General features: G+C 48.0%; 1 protein-coding gene across 2 annotated transcripts in view; it reads left to right on the top strand.

The window, feature by feature from the left end:
- The window catches only part of LOC130343442 (immunoglobulin superfamily member 3-like), a 96939-nt gene extending 94963 nt beyond the window's left edge, over positions 1-1976 (top strand). For both annotated transcript variants that reach the window (XM_056554353.1, XM_056554352.1), the window contains exon 4: positions 1751-1976. In XM_056554353.1, coding sequence (XP_056410328.1) covers positions 1751-1851 — 101 coding nt within the window. In that variant the 3' untranslated portion in view covers positions 1852-1976. The remainder of the gene's footprint in view (positions 1-1750) is intronic.
- The last annotated feature ends 13836 nt before the right edge of the window (positions 1977-15812 follow it).

Genomic DNA, 15812 nt, shown 5'->3' with positions numbered 1-15812 from the left:
CTCCTCCAGAAAGGGGGCGGTTCTGTACTTAGTAAACCCTGTGATGTCATATGTGTCTCCTCCAGAAAGGGGGCGGTTCTGTACTTAGTAAACCCTGTGATATCATATGTGTCTCCTCCAGCAGGGGGCGGTGCTGTACATAGTAAACCATGTGATGTCACATGTGTCTTCTCCAACAGGGGGCGGTGCTGTACATAGTAAACCCTGTGATGTCACATGTGTCTCCTCCAGCAGGGGGCGGTGCTGTACATAGTAAACCCTGTGATGTCATATTTGTCTCCTCCAGCAGGGGGTGGTGCTGTACAGTCATAGTAAACCCTGTGATGTCATATGTGTCTCCTCCAGCAGGGGGCGGTGCTGTACAGTCATAGTAAACCCTGTGATGTCATATGTGTCTCCTCCAGCAGGGGGCGGTGCTGTACATAGTAAACCCTGTGATGTCATATGTGTCTCCTCCAGCAGGGGGCGGTGCTGTACATAGTAAACCCTGTGATGTCATATGTGTCTCCTCCAGCAGGAGGCGGTGCAGTACATAGTAAACCCTGTGATGTCATATGTGTCTCCTCCAGCAGGGGGCGGTGCTGTACATAGTAAACCCTGTGATGTCATATGTGCCTCCTCCATCAGGGGGCGGTGCTGTACATAGTAAACCCTGTGATGTCATATGTGTCTCCTCCAACAGGGGGCGGTGCTGTACATAGTAAACCCTGTGGTGTCATATGTGTCTCCTCCAGCAGGGGGCGGTGCTGTACATAGTAAACCATGTGATGTCACATGTGTCTCCTCCAACAGGGGGCGGTGCTGTACATAGTAATCCCTGTGATGTCATATGTGTCTCCTCCAGCAGGGGGCGGTGCTGTACAGACATAGTAAACCCTGTGATGTCATATGTGTCTCCTCCAGCAGGGGGCGGTGCTGTACATAGTAATCCCTGTGATGTCATATGTGTCTCCTCCAGCAGGGGGCGGTGCTGTACATAGTAAACCCTGTGATGTCATATGTGTCTCCTCCATCAGGGGGCGGTGCTGTACAGACATAGTAAACCCTGTGATGTCATATGTGTCTCCTCCAGCAGGGGGCGGTGCTGTACATAGTAAACCCTGTGGTGTCATATGTGTCTCCTCCAGCAGGGGGCGGTGCTGTACATAGTAAACCCTGTGATGTCATATGTGTCTCCTCCAGCAGGGGGCGGTGCTGTACATAGTAAACCCTGTGATGTCATATGTGTCTCCTCAAGCAGGGAGCGTTGCTGTACATAATGAACCCAGTGATGTCATATGTGTCTCCTCCAGCAGGGGGCGGTGCTGTACAGTCATAGTAAACCATGTGATGTCATATGTGTCTCCTCCAGCAGGGGGCGGTGCTGTACATAGTAATCCCTGTGATGTCATATGTGTCTCCTCCAGCAGGGGGCGGTGCTGTACATAGTAAACCATGTGATGTCATATGTGTCTCCTCCAGCAGGGGGTGGTGCTGTACATAGTAAACCCTGTGATGTCATATGTGTCTCCTCCAGCAGGGGGCGGTGCTGTACATAGTAAACCCTGTGATGTCATATGTGTCTCCTCCAGCAGGGGGCGGTGCTGTACAGTCATAGTAAACCCTGTGATGTCATATGTGTCTCCTCCAGCAGGGGGCGGTGCTGTACAGACATAGTGAACCCAGTGATGTCATACTTTACCTTGTATTTCATACATTCTCTGCCCATGTGACCTCCGCACAGGATGATGATGTCATTATTCTCTTGCAGATGTGATGTCAGCCGTGTACAGCTCCACGACACAGACCCATCCTCCCTGGATATTCTACCCCCTTATGTTTCTGCCCCCCCTAGTTGCTGCAGCGTACTGATATCTGATGGAAGAGACCATGAGAGCGCGGGGGTGGCGGCTCCGTCACAATGGCGTCCTGTGTTATCTGCAGTGGACAGCAGGGGGCAGCACCCACCACTATTTATGTCCTGATGAATAAAATATCCTGAGATCTCTATGTCCTCTGGTTGTAATAATTTATCCCCAGCACAGGGGGCAGCACTGAGCCCGGAACATAACACAAGGGAACTGACTGACGAGGGGCGACCCTGCGCCATGGTGCACCTACCCCCTCCCCAATCTAATGCGGGAGCACACGGGCGCTGTCCTATTACAATATGTCGCGGGTTTGGTCCCTGCTTCTCAGTATCTGGTGTTCTTTGGTTTCCCCGCTCATACACACAGTGACATCATCATCATACACACAGTGACATCATCATCATACACAGTGACATCATCATCATACACACAGGGACATCATCATCATACACAGTGACATCATCATCATACACAGTGACATCATCATCATACACACAGTGACATCATCATCATACACAGTGACATCATCATCATACACACAGTGACATCATCATCATACACAGTGACATCATCATCATACACAGTGACATCATCATCATACACACACACTGACATCATCATCATACACACAGTGACATCATCATCATACACAGTGACATCATCATCATACACACAGGGACATCATCATCATACACAGTGACATCATCATCATACACACACACTGACATCATCATCATACACACAGTGACATCATCATCATACACACAGTGACATCATCACACACAGTGACATTATCATCATACACAGTGACATCATCATCATACACACAGTGACATCATCATCATACACACAGTGACATCATCATCATACACAGTGACATCATCATCATACACAGGGACATCATCATCATACACAGTGACATCATCATCATACACACAGTGACATCATCATCATACACAGTGACATCATCATCATACACAGTGACATCATCATCATACACAGGGACATCATCATCATACACAGTGACATCATCATCATACACAGTGACATCATCATCATACACACAGTGACATCATCATCATACACAGTGACATCATCATACACAGTAACATCATCATCATACACAGTGACATCATCATCATACACAGGGACATCATCATCATACACAGTGACATCATCATCATACACACAGTGACATCATCATCATACACAGTGACATCATCATCATACACAGTGACATCATCATCATACACACAGTGACATCATCATCATACACAGTGACATCATCATCATACACAGTGACATCATCATCATACACACAGTGACATCATCATCATACACAGTGACATCATCATCATACACACAGTGACCATCATCATCATACACACAGTGACCATCATCATACACACAGTGACATCATCATCATACACACAGTGACCATCATCATACACAGTGACATCATCATCATACACAGGGACATCATCATCATACACAGTGACATCATCATCATACACACAGTGACATCATCATCATACACACAGTGACATCATCATCATACACACAGTGACATCATCATCATACACAGGGACATCATCATCATACACAGTGACATCATCATCATACACAGTGACATCATCATCATACACACAGTGACATCATCATCATACACACAGTGACATCATCATCATACACACAGTGACATCATCATCATCATACACAGTGACATCATTCCCACACATTAACATCATCATCATACACACAGTGACATCATCATCATACACACACACCGACATCATCATCATACACACAGTGACATCATCATCATACACACACACTGACATCATCATCATACACACAGTGACATCATCATCATACACACACACTGACATCATCATCATACACACAGTGACATCATCATCATACACACAGTGACATCATCATCATACACACACACTGACATCATCATCATACACAAAGTGACATAATCATCATGCACACACACACCGACATCATCATCATACACACAGTGACATCATATACACATAGCAGACAACACTGCACATCTTCCGAAACCTGCCATACAGTCATACAGTGTCCATACACATACAGCAGTGTCATACAGCGCCCATACACATACAGCAGTGTCATACAGCGCCCATACACATACAGCAGTGTCATACAGCGCCCATACAGATACAGCTGTGTCATACAGTGTCCATACACATACAGCAGTGTCATACAGCGCCCATACACATACAGCAGTGTCATACAGTGTCCATACACATACAGCAGTGTCATACAGCGCCCATACAGATACAGCAGTGTCATACAGTGTCCATACACATACAGCAGTGTCATACAGTGTCCATACACATACAGCAGTGTCATACAGTGTCCATACACATACAGCAGTGTCATACAGTGCCCATACACATGCAGCAGTGTCATACAGTGTCCATACACATACAGCAGTGTCATACAGTGTCCATACACATACAGCAGTGTCATACAGTGTCCATACACATACAGCAGTGTCATACAGTGTCCATACACATACAGCAGTGTCATACAGTGTCCATACACATACAGCAGTGTCATACAGTGTCCATACACATACAGCAGCGTCATACAGTGCCCATACACATACAGCAGTGTCATACAGTGTCCATACACATACAGCAGTGTCATACAGTGCACATACACATACAGCAGTGTCATTCAGTGTCCATACACATACAGCAGTGTCATACAGTGCACATACAGCAGTGTCATACAGTGCCCATACACATACAGCAGTGTCATACAGTGTCCATACACATACAGCAGTGTCATACAGTGCACTTACAGCAGTGTCATACAGTGCCCATACACATACAGCAGTGTCATACAGTGTTCATACACATACAGCAGTGTCATACAGTGCACATACAGCAGTGTCATACAGTGCCCATACACATACAGCAGTGTCATACAGTGTCCATACACATACAACAGTGTCCATATACATACAGCAGTGTCATACAGTGCCCATACACATACAGCAGTGTCATACAGTGTCCATACACATACGGCAGTGTCATACAGTGCCCATACACATACAGCAGTGTCATACAGTGTCCATACACATACAGCAGTGTCATACAGTGTCCACACACATACAGCAGTTTCATACAGTGTCCATACACATACGGCAGTGTCATACAGAGCCCATACACATACGGCAGTGTCCTACAGTGTCCATACACATACGGCAGGGTCATACAGTGTCCATACACATACAGCAGTGTCATACAGTGTCCATACACATACAGCAGTGTCATACAGTGTCCATACACAAACAGCAGTGTCATACAGTGCACATACACATACAGCAGTGTCATACAGTGTCCATACACATACAGCAGTGTCATACAGTGCACATACACACACAGCAGTGTCATACAGTGTCCATACACATACAGCAGTGTCATACAGTGTCCATACACCTACAGCAGTGTCATACAGTGCCCATACACATACGGCAGTGTCTTACAGTGTCCATACAGATACAGCAGTGTCATACAGTGTCCATACACATACAGCAGTGTCATACAGTGCCCATACACATACAGCAGTGTCATACAGTGTCCATACACATACAGCAGTGTCATACAGAGTCCATATAGATACAGCAGTGTCATACAGTGTCCATACACATACAGCAGTGTCATACAGTGTCCATACACATACAGCAGTGTCATACAGTGTCCATACACATACAGCAGGGTCATACAATGTCCATACACATACAGCAGTGTCATACAGTGCACACACAGCAGTGTCATACAGTGTCCATACACATACAGCAGTGTCATACAGTGTCCATACACATACAGCAGTGTCATACAGTGTCCATACACATACAGCAGTGTCATACAGTGTCCATACATATACAGGAGTTTCATACAGTGTCCATACACATACAGCAGTGTCATACAGTGTCCATACACATACAGCAGTGTCATACAGTGCCCATACACATACAGCAGTGTCATACAGTGTCCATACACATACAGCAGTGTCATACAGTGCCCATACACTTACAGTAGTGTCATACAGTGTCCATACACATACAGCAGTGTCTTACAGTGTCCCTACACATACAGCAGTGTCATACAGTGTCCCTACACATACAGCAGTGTCATACAGTGCCCATACACATACAGCAGTGTCATACAGTGTCCAAACAGATACAGCAGTGTCATACAGTGTCCATACACATACAGCAGTGTCATACAGTGTTCATACAGATACAGCAGTGTCATACAGTGTCCATACACATACAGCAGTGTCATCCAGTGTCCATACACATACAGTAGTGTCATACAGTGTCCATACACATACAGAAGTGTCATACAGTGTCCATACACATACAGCAGTGTCATACATTGTCCATACACATACAGCAGTGTCATACAGTGTCCATACAGATACAGCAGTGTCCTAGTGTCCATACACATACAGCAGTGTCATACAGTGTCCATACACATACAGCAGTGCCATACAGAGTCCATACACATACAGGAGTTTCAAACAGTGTCCATATAGATACAGCAGTGTCATACAGTGTCCATACACATACAGCAGTGTCATACAGTGTCCATACACATACAGCAGTGTCATACAGTGTCCATACACATACAGCAGTGTCATACATTGTCCATACACATACAGCAGTGTCATACAGTGTCCATACAGATACAGCAGTGTCCTAGTGTCCATACACATACAGCAGTGTCATACAGTGTCCATACACATACAGCAGTGCCATACAGAGTCCATACACATACAGGAGTTTCAAACAGTGTCCATATAGATACAGCAGTGTCATACAGTGTCCATACACATACAGCAGTGTCTTACAGTGTCCATACACATACAGCAGTGTCATACAGTGTCCATACACATACAGCAGTGTCATACAGTGCCCATACACATACAGCAGTGTCATACAGTGTCCATGCACATACAGCAGTGTCATACAGTGTCCATGCACATACAGCAGTGTCATACAGTGTCCATGCACATACAGCAGTGTCATACAGTGCCCATACACATACAGCAGTGTCATACAGTGCACATACAGCAGTGTCATACAGTGCACATACAGCAGTGTCATACAGTGCCCATACACATACAGCAGTGTCATACAGTGCACATACACATACAGCAATGTCATACAGTGCACATACAGCAGTGTCATACAGTGCACATACAGCAGTGTCATACAGTGCCCATACACATACAGCAGTGTCATACAGTGCCCATACACATACAGCAGTGTCATACAGTGCCCATACACATACAGCAGTGTCATACAGTGCACATACAGCAGTGTCATACAGTGTCCATACACATACAGCAGTGTCATACAGTGCACATACACATACAGCAGTGTCATACAGTGCACATACACATACTGCAGTGTCATATAGTGCCCATACACATACAACAGTGTCATACAGTGCACATACATCAGTGTCATACAGTGCACATACACATACAGCAGTGTCATACAGCGTTCATACACATACAGCAGTGTCCTACAACATTCATACACATACAGCAGTGTCATACAGTGCCCATACACATACAGCAGTGTCATACAGTGCCCATACACATACAGCAGTGTCATACAGTGCCCATACACATACAGCAGTGTCATACAGTGCCCATACACATACAGCAGTGTCATACAGTGTCCATACACATACAGCAGTGTCATACAGTGCCCATACACATACAGCAGTGTCATACAGTGTCCATACAGATACAGCAGTGTCATACAGTGTCCATACACATACAGCAGTGTCATACAGTGCCCATACACATACAGCAGTGTCATACAGTGCCCATACACATACAGCAGTGCCATACAGTGCCCATACTACCCCTCCTTTCGCTAATACTGAACTAGTACCCCCTCCGCTAATACTGGACTACTACCACCTCCGCTAATACTGGACTACTACCACCTCCGCTAATACTGGACTACTACCACCTCCGCTAATACTGGACTACTACCACCTCCACACATACCACGCTCGGTGTACCCCAGGGGTCTCCCCCTTCATCTCCATATAAATCCTATTATCTCCTCATCTATCTCATATCTCCGAGTCGCGTATTCTTCGGTGCCCGATGGCCGTCAGGGGAACCGTTATCCCCATTGTCAGTAATTGTGTCATTAGGTATCCTAGCAACCGCTGCCGGCCTCCATTAATCTGCACATTAACTGCGATATCAGGTATCCTAGCAACCGCCGCCAACCTCCATTAATCCGCACATTAACTGCTGTGTTACAATGCGCCAAAGTAATCACTACTATACAGAGTGATTGTAATCATCATGTCTGCTCCATCAACCTGTATCACACAGCAGAGGCCTAGATACAGATGCTCAGGAGACAGTACCACACAGGAGAGGCTGAGATGCAGCAGCCAAGCAGACAGTACCACACACGAGAGGCTGAGATACAGCAGCTCAATAGACAGTACCACACAGGAGAATCTGAGACACAGCAGCTCAATAGACAGTACCACACAGGAGAGGCTGAGATACAGCATCTCAGCAGACAGTACCACACAGGAGAGGCTGAGATACAGCAGACAGTACCACACAGGAGAGGCTGAGATACAGCAGACAGTACCCCACAGGAGAGGCTGAGATACAGCAGACAGTACCACACAGGAGAGGCTGAGATACAGCAGCTCAGGAGACAGTACCATACAGGAGAGGCTGAGATACAGCAGACAGTACTGTGGTAGCCCTTGGGGGGTGTATGGTAGTGGTGGTATGGTATCAGTATATAAGGGGGTTAATGTTAACCCTATAGTTCGTGACGCCAGGCTGAGGGCTGGTATGCTGAGGTAATGCTCCGGCCTATCACCGCCCTTCCCAGTAGCGACAAGGGGATTGAACTTGAACTTGACCAACTTGATACATCCAAGGCACAGTAACAGTCTCGTACAAACAGTCCTTATATTGCTCAGTGACTGACAGTTGTTGCGGACCTTGAGCTATTTAGAAAGTCTCTGAATTTAGGGTAGATATTTGCAGATCCGTCTGGATTTAGGGGTTATATTGGGTCCGGTGATGCCGCAGAGTGTCTGGGGATTGATACACTCTCTATTCTGAATAACTCAGCCGTTGCCGCAAGGCTCGGGCCTAACTCACTGAGATAGCTGCTGCACAGATCCTTCTCGTTTGACAGCCCAGGAACAAGAGAGAGAGAAGATGGCCGCCGCTCCCTTATATGGGCAGGGGGTGAATCCGATTGGTCCGAACATCTGTCATTCACCATTACACAGAGTAATGGGATTGCACACGTCACTGGGCCTCCAAAGGTCCTTAAGCAGAATACCATAGAGTTTACCTAGTCACGTGACCCGCAGGTCCTGCAACGCTATGGAACCGGTAATTAACCATTTATCTACATATATATTACTATATTTACATTACCTTTACATAAATTACTAGGCTATTAGTTGGAATAGAGGCGACAAGGGGTAGGCTACACAACAGGAATCCTTACGTCCTAGGGACTCTGGCTATGGGGACCCACACATACATAGGTACCGTATAAGATGCAGTATCGGGACACCCCAAACCCCCTTACTTAAGATAAGTCGGCCTCGACGTCTGTCCCCTGAGACAGAGGGACTAGGACTAGAACAGGATGCTATAGAGCAGGATGATCTGTACTTTTGCTATACATCCTAAGTAGATTAAACACATTTACATTCTGTTGATACCTTTCCTAGTATCTGGATTAGGCTATTAGAAATCTATCTAGACATATAATGCTATCTAGACATTCAATGCTATCTAGACATTTAAAGAAGCTATCTATCCTTTAGTTTCTAGCTTCCTATACAACTTTATTTTGAAGCTTACTAGACAATTAGGCATCTATCTGACATGTAGTTGCTAGCTCCTAAGACACTTTATTAGCTCTCTGTACATTTTTATGAGGCTAAACTGAACATTAGCACATACTTCTATACATAAGGCTAACTAGACATTAGTACAGCTTTCTATACAGTTAGCTTCAAGCTGACTAGGCATTTATATTATCTAACACATTCTATTTGCCAACAATAAGTTACCTGTTAGTTAGTACACAAAAGGTATTGTCACGATTCGGCTGGCTGGAGGTGGATCCTCTGTGCCAGAGAGGGATTGGCGTGGACCGTGTTGGTGGACCGGTTCTAAGTTGCTACTGGTATTCACCAGAGCCCACCGCAAAGCGGGATGGTCTTGCAGCAGCGGTAGCAACCAGGTCGTATCCACCAGCAACGGCTCAACCACTCTGACTGCTGAGATAAGCGCGGTACAAGGGAGTAGACAAGAGCAAGGTCGGACGTAGCAGAAGGTCAGGGCAGGCAGCAAGGATCGTAGTCAGGGGCAACGGCAGGAGGTCTGGAACACAGGCTAGGAACACACAAGGAAACGCTTTCACTGGCACAATGGCAACAAGATCCGGCGAGGGAGTGCAGGGGAAGTGAGGTATAAGTAGGGAGTGCACAGGTGAACATACTGATTAAGCCTGCTGCGCCAATCAGTGGCGCAGCCGCCCTTTAAATTGCAGAGACCCGGCGCGCGCGCGCCCTAAGGAGCCGGGCCGCGCGCACCGGGACAAGACAGATGGGGAACGGGTCAGGTACGGGAGCCGGGATGTGCATCGCGAGCGGGCGCCTACCGCATCGCGAATCGCATCCCGGCTGAGAGTGATATTGCAGCGCACGCGGTCAGCAGGTTTGACCGGGGCGCTGCGAATGAGAGGATGCTGCGAGCGCTCCAGGGAGGAGCGGGGACCCGGAGCGCTCGGCGTAACAGGTATACTGGCTAGCCGGAAGCTAGGTCACAGTAAGGGTTGCTGCTAGGGTCTATCGGCTACACACTACTTATCCCTAGAGCACTTTCAGAACAACCTATTAGGTTATTCTTAGAATTACGCGTTTATTGTTTCTTATTTGCAAGACCACCTACTGGCCAGGCAGAGCATCTCACACACGCAATGAAAGAGAAGAAGAAGTGTACCTAACAGTGGCAAGAATTGGGTATCAATATGCTACAATTCCTTAAGTGTTTTCTTAAGTGAGATATTTATTTTTATGTATGTACTAGAGAAATTTTGAGGTAGTACATTTAAGCGAGTAATCTAGGCTACTGAAAAGTGATTGGCAGAGCATTGAAGTGGGTTATCACTATGTGTGCAGGTACTAAATGTGATTCCTGGTACCTTATGGGTAGTTTGCCCTGTGTAGTCCTTTGAGACCGCTGCAACACCACCTCCGAGTCATCAGAAGTTCCTTCACTTGAGGATTCTTCAAGAACTTCAGTCCCCGAGGGACCAGCTGGAGGGCTGGAAACGGAAGAAACATCTTTGGTTGAACTGAGGGGTTATCTTAAGACAGATGGAGTAGTGGCATCAATATCTGGAGCAGTGACTGGAGCAGGACTGATGTTAGGCGTAGCAACCAATGGTGGTTGACAGGGGGCAAGAGCTACTGGCAACTGACTGGGTGGAGCTGGGAACGGTATGCCCCAATACATGGTGGGCTGCTGAGATGGGAACAAAGGAACATCCATAGTGGGATGAATTCCTACTCCCGGCACATATTCTCTCATTGGCCTTGGTGGAGGTAGAGTCGAAGTAGCAGGAGGAGTAGGAGGAGATGGGCCAAGCATATCTTCTTTCAGGCACACTTTTATCCTAATCCGGTGAACCACCTGTGGCTCGAACCCGTCTTTTTGTATCTCGTACACGTCCGTTTCAGGATAAGGAACTGCAGTGATGGTGTATGGCTCCGTTTCCCACAGGGAGTCCAATTTATGGGTTCTAGGAAATTTTCTGAGCCATACTTTATCCCCAAGCTGTAAGGGCTGAGCCGAAGCATGTCGATTATAGTCTTTCTGCTGGCGTTCATGAGCTTCACCCATTTTCTTCTCAACGATGTCCTTGGCTTCCTCAATTCTTCATCGATGCTCTGACACCCAACCTTGGGAAGCCTGAGAAGAATTGTTGAATGGTGCCTGTAGCCCGAAGGTTCGATCCTTTGGCAATTGGCCGTGTCGGCCCATCATCAAGAAAAAGGGCGTATACCCCGTACAGCAGTGGACAGTGTTGTTGTAAATTTCCAGGAGTTCAGGCAACAGCTGATGCCACTGTTCGTGCTTCGAGACAGAGGCTGCTCTGAGCATCTGGATGAACACTTGATTGATCCTCTCGCAGAGCACATTCCCTTGGGGTTGGTAGGCCGTTGTCCGGAGCTTCTTGCAATCATGCAATCACCAAAGTTCCTGGAACAACTGGGCTTCAAAGGCAGTTCCCTGATCCGTGAGGACGATTTGGGACACCCCAGAGGTTGGATCCAATGTCGATAGAAGAGTTGAGCAGCAGTCTTGGCGGCAAGATCCTTGACGGAACCACGACCACCCACTTGGAATAATGATCCACCATTGTTAGAGCATGACAATAGCCATATCGAGTGGGGGCCAGTTTCACATGGTTTCTACCGGGGACATGCGAGAAAGTACATCCGCTTTAACATTGGTTTTTCTGCTGTGGTACTTAATGTTAAAATCATAGTTGGCCAACCAAGAGGCCCAACGCTGTTCAAGAGCTCCCAACTTAACAGTGTTCAAATGGGCCAAGGGGTTGTTATCAGTGTAGACCGTGAAGGGAGTAGCAGCCAGATAGTCTTTAAACTTCTCAGTAATAGCCCAAACTAGGGCCAGGAGCTCCAGCTTGAAGGAGCTATAGTTAGCATCATTCTTCTCAGCACCTCGAAGATGCCGGCTGGCATAGGCAATTGTTACGCCGAGCGCTCCGGGTCCCCGCTCCTCCCCGGAGCGCTCGCAGCATCCTCTCATTCGCAGCGCCCCGGTCAGACCTGCTGACCGGGTGCACTGCGATATTACTCCCAGCCGGGATGCGATTCGCGATGCGGGAGGCGCCCGCTCGCGATGCGCATCCCGGCTCCCGTACCTGACCCGTTCTCCGTCTTTCTTGTCCCGGCGCGCGCGGCCCCGCTCCTTAGGGCCGGGTCTCTGCAATTTAAAGGGCCACTGCGCCACTGATTGGCGCAGCAGGCTTAATCAGTATGTTCACCTGTGCACTCCCTACTTATACCTCACTTCCCCTGCACTCCCTCGCCGGATCTTGTTGCCATTGTGCCAGTGAAAGCGTTTCCTTGTGTGTTCCTAGCCTGTGTTCCAGACCTCCTGCCGTTGCCCCTGACTACGATCCTTGCTGCCTGCCCTGACCTTCTGATACGTCCGACCTTACTCTTGTCTACTCCCTTGTACCGCGCTTATCTTCAGCAGTCAGAGAGGTTGAGCCGTTGCTGGTGGATACGACCTGGTTGCTACCGCCGCTGCAAGACCATCCCGCTTTGCGGTGGGCTCTGGTGAATACCAGTAGCAACTTAGAACCGATCCACCAACACGGTCCACGCCAATCCCTCTCTGGCACAGAGGATCCACCTCCAGCCAGCTCCTGCACCTCCTCCGCAGCGAGTGGCCGCTTCCGGCCTACGATTATCCTTGCCGGATAAATTTGATGGGGACTCTAAGTTTTTGCCGTGGCTTTCTTTCGCAATGTTCCCTGCACTTGGAGATGATGTCGGACCAGTTTCCTACTGAAAGGTCTAAGGTGGCTTTCGTAGTCAGCCTTCTGTCTGGGAAAGCTCTGTCATGGGCCACACCGCTCTGGGACCGCAATGACCCTGTCACTGCCTCTGTATACTCTTTCTTCACGGAGATTCAAAGTGTCTTTGAGGAACCTGCCCGAGCCTCTTCTGCTGAGACTGCCCTGCTGAACCTGGTCCAGGGTAATTCTTCTGTTGGCGAGTACGCCATCCAATTCCGTACTCTTGCCTCCGAATTATCCTGGAATAATGAGGCCCTCTGCGCGACCTTTAAACCTCTATCCAGCAACATTAAAGATGTGCTGGCCGCACGAGAAATTCCTGCTAACCTGCATGAACTTATTCATCTTGCCACTCGCATTGACATGCGTTTTTCCGAAAGGCGTCAGGAGCTCCGCCAGGATATGGACTTTGTTCGCACGAGGCGGTTTCTCTCCCCGGCTCCTCTCTCCTCTGGTCCTCTGCAATCCGTTCCTGTGCCTCCCGCCATGGAGGCTATGCAAATTGACCGGTCTCGCTTGACACCTCAAGAGAGGACACGACGCAGCATGGAGAATCTTTGCCTGTACTGTGCCGAACACTTCTTGAAGGATTGTCCTATCCGTCCTCCCCGCCTGGAAAGACGTACGCTGACTCCGCACAAAGGTGAGACAGCTCTAGGTGTGAACTCTGCTTCTCCACGCCTTACTGTGCCTGTGCGGATATCTTCTTCTACCTTCTCCTTCTCTGCTATGGCCTTCTTGGATTCCGGATCTGCAGGAAATTTTGTTTTGGCCTCTTTCATCAACAGGTTCAACATCCCGGTGACCAGTCTCGCCAGACCCCTCTACATCAATTCTGTTAACAATGAAAGATTGGACTGTACCGTGCGTTACCGCACGGAACCTCTCCTAATGTGCATCGGACCCCATCACGAAAAAATAGAATTTTTGGTCCTCCTCTCCTGCCGGAGCTGGATTTTTTTTTGTGTCCAAAAAAGATGGCTCCCTATGCCCTTGCATTGATTACCGCGGACTTAATAAAATCACGGTAAAAAAACGCTACCCCTTACCTCTTATCTCGGAACTCTTTGATCGCCTTCAAGGAGCCCACATCTTTACCAAACTGGACTTCGGGACAATCAACTTTATGCCAAAATGGAGAAATGTCTCTTTGAATGTCAATCTCTTCCTTTCCTAGGATACTTGGTCTCTGGCCAGGGACTACAGATGGACCCAGATAAACTTTCTGCCGTCTTAGATTGGCCACGCCCCTCCGGACTCCGTGCTATCCAACGTTTTTTGGGGTTCGCCAATTATTACAGACAATTCATTCCACACTTCTCCACTATTGTGGCCCCTATCGTGGCTTTAACCAAGAAAAATGCCAATCCTAAGTCCTGGTCTCCCCAAGCGGAAGACGCATTTAAACATCTCAAGTCTGCCTTTTCTTCTGCTCCCGTGCTCTCCAGACCTGACCCATCTAAACCCTTCTTATTGGAGGTTGACGCCTCCTCTGTGGGAGCTGGAGCTGTCCTTCTACAAAAAAATTCTTCCGGGCATGCTGTTACTTGTGGGGTTTTTCTAGGACCTTCTCTCCGGCGGAGAGAAACTACTCCATTGGTGATCGAGAACTACTGGCCATTAAATTGGCGCTTGAGGAATGGAGGCACCTGCTGGAGGGATCAAAATTTCCAGTTATCATATACACTGATCACAAGAATCTCTCCTATCTCCAGTCTGCCCAACGACTGAACCCTCGCCAGGCTAGGTGGTCGTTGTTCTTTGCCCGTTTTAACTTTGAAATCCATTTTCGCCCTGCTGACAAGAACATTAGGGCCGATGCCCTCTCTCGTTCTTCTGATGCCTCTGAAGTAGAGGTCTCTCCGCAACACATCATTCCTCCGGACTGTCTGATCTCCTCTTCTCCAGCCTCCATCAGGCAAACTACTCCAGGGAAGACCTTCGTTTCTCCACGCCAGCGTCTCGGGATTCTCAAATGGGGACACTCCTCCCACCTCGCAGGCCATGCGGGCATCAAAAAATCCTTGCAACTCATCTCTCGTTTCTATTGGTGGCCGACTCTGGAGACTGATGTTGTTGATTTCGTGCGGGCCTGTACTGTCTGTGCCCGGGATAAGACTCCTCGCCAGAAGCCTGCTGGTCTCCTTCATCCCCTGCCTGTTCCTGAACAGCCTTGGTCACAGATTGGTATGGACTTTATTACGGACTTGCCCTCATCCCGTGGCAACACAGTTGTTTGGGTGGTCGTTGATCGATTTTCCAAGATG

The sequence above is a fragment of the Hyla sarda genome, unplaced genomic scaffold, assembly GCF_029499605.1.
Source record: "Hyla sarda isolate aHylSar1 unplaced genomic scaffold, aHylSar1.hap1 scaffold_680, whole genome shotgun sequence".
In the NCBI taxonomy this organism is placed as follows: Eukaryota; Metazoa; Chordata; class Amphibia; order Anura; family Hylidae; genus Hyla; species Hyla sarda.
This window is presented reverse-complemented; position numbering and strand designations above follow the sequence as displayed.